At 37.6% G+C, this 8,008-nt stretch overlaps 1 protein-coding gene across 1 annotated transcript; it reads right to left on the bottom strand.

Moving 5' to 3' along the window:
* Positions 1-6,827: 6,827 nt before the first annotated feature.
* On the bottom strand, positions 6,828-7,754 carry LOC121441952 (olfactory receptor 140-like). The gene has a single exon (XM_041643377.1). It carries the CDS (start codon positions 7,752-7,754, stop codon positions 6,828-6,830), a length of 927 nt encoding a protein of 308 aa, XP_041499311.1.
* Positions 7,755-8,008: the final 254 nt, after the last annotated feature.

Here is an 8,008-nt window from a genome sequence, read left to right as displayed (position 1 = left end):
CCACTCCTCTCCCCCTCCCTTATCAGTCCAAAGAACAGTCAGGGTTCCCTGCCCTGTGGAAAGTCCAAGGTCCTCCCTCCTCCGTCTATATCTAGGAAGGTGAAGATCCAAACTGGCTGGGCTCCCACAAACCCAGAACATTAAGTACGATCAAAACCCTGTGCCATTGTCCTTGGCTTCTCATAAGCCCTCATTGTTCGCCATGTTCAGAGAGTTCGGTTTTATCCCATGCTTTTTCAGTCACAGTCCAGCTGGCCTTGGTGAGCTCCCAATTGATCAGCCCCATTGTCTCAGTGGGTGGGTGCACCCCTCGTGGTCCTGACTTCCTTGCTCATGTTCTCCCTCCTTCTGCTCCTCATTGGGACCTTGGGAGCTCAGTCCAGTGCTCCAGTGTGGGTCTCTGTCTCTATCTCCATCCATCACCAGATGAAGGTTCTATGGTGATATGTAAGATATTCGTCAGTATTGCTATAGGATAGGGTCATTTCAGGTTCCCTATCCTCAGCTGCCCAAGGAACTAACTGGGGACATCGCCTTGGGCTCCTGGGAGTCACTCTAGTTTCAAGTCTCTTGCCAACCCTAAGATGGCTCCCTTAACTAAGAATTATGCTTCCGTGCTCCCCTATCCAACCTTCCTTTATCCCAAACATCCTTTTTCCCCAAGTTCCCCCTATCCTCCCCTTCTCCCTTTTCTCTCCCCATCTCCCCTCACCCCCATCCCACCCTACCCCCAAGATCCCAATTTTATTTACTTCCCATTGCCAAGAGGATAACCATATGCTTTTCCTTGGGTTCATTTCCTTACTTAGCTTCTTTAGGTTCACCAATTGTAGACTCCGTGACCCTTATTTATGGCTAGAAACCAATTATGAGAGAGTACATCCCATGTTCATCTTAAGGTCATGCTCAACCTCCTTAGCGATCAGGGAAATGCAAATAAAAACAACTTTGAGATATCATCTTACACCTGTCAGAATGGCTAAAATCAAAAACTCCAATGATAGCCTTTGCTGGAGAGGCTGTGGAGGAAGGGGTACCCTCATCCATTGCTGGTGGGAATGCAATCTTGTGCAACCACTTTGGAAATCAGTGTTTTGGTTTCTCAGGAAATTCGGGATCAACCTACCCCTGGACCCAACAATACCACTCTTGGAAATATACCCAAGAGATGCCCTATCATATGACAAGAGCATTTGTTCAACTATGTTCATAGCAGTATTATTTATAATAGTGAGAACCTGGAAACAACTAGATGCCCTTCAATGGAAGAATGGATGAAGAAAGTGTAGAATATATACACATTAGAGTACTACGCTGCGGTAAAAAACAATGACTTCTTGAATTTTGCATGCAAATGGATGGAAATAGAAAACACTATACTGAGTGAGGTAACACAGACCCAAAAAGATGAACATGGGATGTACTCACTCAGAACAATATTCTTAAAAGAAGTTGAAGGTGATAATTTCCGATACCCACCTAAATTTAGCATAAATTTCTAAAGGATTGTGATGAGCTCCATAGGTGTTTTGTGGAAGGATTAACAGGATAAAAAAGTTTAATACCACTACTCAGAGTAGATGTGGTGCTGTCAGTACTGGCACTGCAGTTGAAGTACCAAAAAGTGAAATTTCACCAGGCCCAACACATAAGGTCAGTTCCAAAAGTCAACAAGGAGTATGGAATCCCAGAATTTTAAACATAGTCTTTATCACATAAAAATCACCATGCTGATGCCATTGCCACTACTATTATAGTACAGCTTTCTAAAATATCTAATTAAATAAACAAAATGGAGGCCATCATGCCAGTTATACTCCCCAATTATGATCCTGATTATAGGAACTGATTCAGCTTCCTATGGATAGCAGTCAAGGATGGTGGGTACAATCAGTAGATTCCAAAGGTAGACTCTTCAGGTTAGAGATAACTTCAGTCCAAAGAAAACCAGGATGAGATGTAGAAGTCAGTTATAATGCTTCAGAAGAAGCTACCTACTGAAGAAAAGCTTAGACAATTTCAACACGAGTCCTCCAAGTAGTGTATGGAGTCAAGGAAAACAGTCCCTCAAGCTTAGGGAAAAGAGCAAAACTTTCTGACATATTGGTTCTTTGTATCAGGTAATACAGAGTAAGTTAGTCACAAAGATGGAGTGTAGAATATGAAATCCCTATAGCAAGAGCATTCCAGTTCAAAAAGAGGACATAAACGGTACCATACACAGTTTGATTAAATATTAATATTTCATTTTTTACAGTGTATGTCAATAATATCTGTTGGAAGGATGCCACTTGTTGGTTCCTGTCTACTTAGCCCTGAAATAATCACATAGAAACTACATTATTTAAATCATTGCTTGGACCATTAGCTATAGCTTCTTATTTCTAACTCTCACATATTAACTTAACCCATTTCTATTATTCTGTATATATGCATGTGTCTGTGGCTTACTGAATAAGTTCTGGCTTCTGTCTCCAGCAGGACTACATGGCTTCTTCTTCTTCTTTTTTTTTTGAATAGTAGAGATTTGTTTTTTTTCCATTTATTTATTTTTTAAAGATTTCTGTCTTTTCACCACCACCTCCTTCCATTTCCCTCCCCCTCCCCCAATCAAGTTCCCCTCCCTTGTCAGCCCATAGAGCTATCAGGATTCCCTGCCCAGTGGGAAGTCCAAGGACCACCCACCTCCATCCAGGTCTAATAAGGTGAGCATCCAAACTGCCTAGGCTCCCACAAAGCCAGTATGTGCAGTCAGATCAAAAACCCACTGCCATTGTTCTTGAGTTCTCCGTAGTCCTCATTGTCCGCTAAGTTCAGAGAGTCCGGTTTTATCCCAGGTTTTTTCAGACCCATGGCATCTTCTTAACTCCTCCTTCTTTCTCCTAGCATTCAGTTTAGTTTTCCCTGCTTGCCTAAGTTCTGCCATATCAACAGATGAAGGCAGTTTCGTTATTCATTAATGGTAACTGCGGCATATAGAGGTGAATCCTATATCAGATATCTGTTGAGATCTGACTTGTGAGATTAAAAGATATATCTGAGTCACATGCTGAGGTTCAAATATTAGAGCTGAGATCTCAGTGAAATGGGAACCAAGTATAGGTAGTGGGTACTATTAAGTTTGACCTTTGCAGGACATTGTTAGGTAGACATTCTTTTTCCACTTAAAGTGGATGTGCATCCTTAATTTATTTTAACTTCAATTCATATCATGAATACTACCTCATTTTCATGATCTAAAATATGATCATATAATTTAAAAGCTAATCAATATTTACTTCATGGGTCAAGATTATTAAAAAATGTAAAGTTAGGGAAAACTACAAAACAATGACAAGGAGACATTTTTGGAATTTCTAAGGTTACAATGGTCATATGAATGTCCAGAGCTGTTCTAAAGTGTATAATTGTAAGAGTCTAGGTCTCCTTATTTTACTTTAAAAATTATCAAGAAGATTACAAATATGTTAAGTTAGGGATCTCATTATGTTCCTTCTGCTATTTTTTAATTTATAATTGAACAAGAAAATATGTTCTACATAAAGTTCTTACACAGACCAAAATTTTCATATTATTAATATTATATTCCACGTAGAGACAAGGAAGGATAATAAAATTTAAATCTGGGTATTTTATGCTAAATGGTTGGTATAAAATATGAAATACCATTCTCCACCATTAATACATAAAGGGCAAGCAATTTGCCAAAAATTTTTGATCTTCAGCTTGTAAAGCTATCAAATCCGTGTTGGATTTGTGTTTTAGCTGTGAACTGAGAATGTATCTTTGATAACTCTGCTCTTGCTGAACTTAAGAATCAAAAGAAAAAAGCCTGTGCTCAGGGCATCACCACATTCCTTGCTGCCTCTCCTTAGTACTCAGCTCTATTCCATCTTCACTTCACCTGTTTATCAACAGGGTTTTCTGTTTTGTTCAGAGTGCTCTTTCCACTGGATTGCATGGGGTGGTCTCATCATTTGGATCTCAGTTTAAAAGGAAGCCTGGGGAAGTGACTTTGTTAGCAGTAGAGTTTCCCATGACTTCAAAGGAAGGTTAATGATAGATGTTCTGAATAGCCCAATACATATGTAGGAAACAGATATGTTTTTTGGAAAAGACTTGAAATTTTTGATGTAGGTTTTTTAAAAAGGCAGCTAGCAAAATACCTTGCAAAAATCACCCACAGCACTATGCCTACCATTTGTTTCTATTCTGACCTAATTAGTAAACTGCCCCCAAACAAATTTTAGAAGGAACTATTAGTATATTGTCTCTTAGGCAATGAATTTGTGGGGGAAAGGGTCAGAGTATAATTTGTTAGAGACAGATTTCTAATATGTGCATGTTTGCCTCATTTCAATCACATTCTTATGTGATCATGTCTCCACTGCCTGAGAATCTAATCACTTTGCCAATAATTTCCCATATTTCCCTGCACTGAGGAAATGTTCCTCAGAGGCAGAAATAAACTGGAACAAGGCCAACATGATACTCTCCAAAACAACCAAAATTCATAGACCATAGTAGAAGCTATTCAGTTACTTAACCCAGAGCTAATTTATGTTCTTCATGAACAGTTTGTCCATTGGTTTATCCAACTTGAAAAGGATAAAGGAAAGGGAATTAATTTTGCCTTACCTAATTAGTTAGTACCCTGTACCTAATATTTTTAATCCTGTTTACTGGTACTCTTTCTTTTTAAGATTATTATTGAATTATGCACTAAATGCCAATATTATTTCTCTTATAAATACCACACTTCCTTTTATGTTATTTTTATTTTTGACAATTTTATACATATATAATGTATTGTGATCATATTCACACCAGTATCTTCTGTTATAATCCCTTCTACCCCTGTTTATCCTGTTCTTAATTAATCCCTCTATCTAAATAACCTCATTCTTCTACATACCCCAAATCTTACCAGGTTTCTGACCCACACTGCTCCCTGGACTTGGATGTTATTACTTTACTAAGTATAATCATATGGCATCAGTTTCTGAGATGCACTTGATGTACTAAGGAATATCATAATACTCCTTAAAACTATTTATGAGGAGTAAAAGTTAATCAAATGAGCTTGTTTGCATCTCTTCAGTTGTTTACTTTCTCACTTTGATTTTAAATTATCTAATTAATCTTTCTCTCATCCATTAAGAAGTTGGTATATCTCTTAGGACACAGTCATCAGCCTTGGTATTCTACTTGAAATCATTCATCTGTCTTAGAGTAGAAGATGTTTTTCTCAATATTACTTCTTCCTGCCTTGTCATGACTCCTAGCTAATCATAAAACAAAGCAAACTACACTCAGCTTACTGTAATCACCAGAATATTGTATTTCAGTACATTAAGTGCTGCTAATGATCAAGCTCCTAGGCTTGCTCACTGTGGGAAAAATATCATTTTTCTAGTGAATTCAATATTAAAACTTTAAGGTAAACAAGGCAGCCACTCTCCAAAAATAAATGTTCAAGGTCTAACATTACTGGATGTTCAAATTATAAAAGAGATATCTCCCTGAGCAGTAAAATTGAGAAGGGGTATTTGTAGAAAGCATGAATGGAGATACTACAGTGAAAGAAAATTGAATTCATAAAGGTGTTTTTATACTAATATGGAGCAACTTGATTCCCATGGGTACAGAGGATCTTTGCTACTTACATAGCTTAAGTGGGAAGAGACAACAAAAAACAAAGAAAAAAAAACCTGACAATTTTCTTCCAAGGACAAAAGGAATCACTAAGAGCATGCATCAATTCCTCATATTTATCTATAAACATACCACAAATTATTGTGCTTTCATTCTCAAATGGAGAAGTAAGAGTTAGAAACTAATGTAGATCCAGCAGTTGACTTGATGTTTGATTTGAGGAAAACATATTAGTAGCTTTCTCAGATTTAATTACCTTTATTGTGAAACGGATACAGTGTCCATAAAATAACCAGGTTTTTTTTGTTTTCTCTTTCTTTTTTATATTCTGTGTCACCTACCTAAGTGAATGTGTCAGATACATGATAATATATTTAATGTAAACATATGCAACATACATACAGAGTAATGGCATGAGAAAATTATTTTGCATATTTCAGTGTGGTAAAATGGAAGAATATTTGCTCATATTGTTACAAATGTCTACTCCAGTACTGTTGAGGGAAAAAAATTATCTATCCTTTATATCTTACAAAAAAATTGCCATGACAATATGTGAGAAAATAAGAACAAATTCAGAGTAATTTTCAAAATTTCTGCCTTATACTTCACCCTGATGTTAGGGAACAGAGACTGGTTAAAAACTGTTTCTTCCTTTTGTATACTTGATGTTAATACATTATATTATTTTTATATAAATAATACCAGATAAAGGTGAGGTAAGATACATGTCAACAACTTTTTGATTATTCCTCAAATATCTAATTTATATTTTTCTGTTCTTTTTGTACTACCACAGTCTATGCAAGATGTATTTGAAATTCTGCAAAAAACTCCATGTTAGCCACATAGCAAGTATATGAACAAATTAAATAAATTTTGATGAGTCTCTAGAGGAAAAACATAGTCCAAAATCATTAAAGTTGTATACTTGGTGCTTTCTATTGGAAACCCAGACTCTATGAACTTTGAAAACAAAATATACATTTAAAATTAGTAAAGGCATATAGAAGGCCTTGCCACATTAACTAGCCAAAAATGTTGTTATGGGAAGTTTTGTTTTTACTATTTGTTAATGATCTGTGGAACTTCTTAATTCTCTTTCACAGTTTATCACAAACATTATCCTAGTTGTTTCTATACATCACCACCTTCTGGTCATTTTGAATAGACTAAGTTACTCTCCCCCTCAACAAACTCTTCATGGCATTCTTCACCTCTGTGTTTCTTGCTGTGTAAATGATGGGATTTAGCATGGGAGTAAGGATTGCAAAGAACACAGTCACCAGCTTGTCCACCTGGTAGGTGTTCACAGGGCGCATGTAAGTAAATATGCAAGGCACAAAGAAGAGAACAACCACAGTGAAGTGAGAGCCACAGGTGGAGAGGGCTTTGCGTCTCCCTTCGGAACTATGAGATTTCAAGGACTGCAGGATCACTATGTATGAGATAAAGAGCATGGTAAATATGAGCAAGCACATGGCCCCACTGTTGGCAGCCACTATCATGCCTAGTGTGTGTGTGTCTCTACAAGCAAGTTTTAACAATGGGAAGAGATCACACATGAAGTGATCAATGATATTAGGGCCACAGAAGGGCAGATTGATCATAAAAAATATTTGCATGGTGGCATGCAAGATCCCTCCAACCCAAGCTACCACCACCAGGAGTCTGCAGAGCCCTCGTCGCATAATGGTCATGTAATGCAGAGGTTTGCATATGGCCACATAGCGGTCATAGGCCATCACAATGAGGAGGATGATCTCTGTTCCACCCAGGAAGTGCTCCACAAAGAGCTGAATCAGGCAGCCACCCAAGGATATTGTCCTCCTCTGGTACAGCAGGTCAATTATCATTTTCGGGGTGGTGACAGAGGTGTAGAAAGCATCTATGATGGATAGGTAAGTGAGAAAGAAGTACATGGGAGCTGAAAGGGTACGGCTGAAGGAGATGGTGATGACAATGAGTAGATTAGCCAACACGGTAAATAGGAAAACAAACAAAAAGACAATGAACAGTATTTTCTGCAAGTGTGGATTCTGTGTGAGACCCAAGAGAACAAATTCAGTCACATTACTGGGAGGCCTGTGGAGCTCCATTCAGGAAATAATACCTTCTCAAGATCTGAATTCCCTACAAAAGCATAAAGGTAGGTTGTTAATTCTGAGTGCATTATCGTTTGATGTTCATATTACAGCAATAGGCCTTTCTGTAACTGTGGAGCACATTCTTTGTATTCTAACACAGTAGCTTCTTCCACCTTTATTCATCTCATCATACTCTCGTCACATACCAATACTATCAGCTACAATACATCTATAGGGTAATAGTCACTATTTAATTTTCAGGAAAA

This window comes from Microtus oregoni, unplaced genomic scaffold, assembly GCF_018167655.1.
Source record: "Microtus oregoni isolate MIOR12 unplaced genomic scaffold, Mior012 000002F_ref0000024, whole genome shotgun sequence".
In the NCBI taxonomy this organism is placed as follows: domain Eukaryota; kingdom Metazoa; phylum Chordata; class Mammalia; order Rodentia; family Cricetidae; genus Microtus; species Microtus oregoni.
Note: the sequence above shows the minus strand (reverse complement) of the source record. Positions and strands in the feature narration are given on the sequence as shown.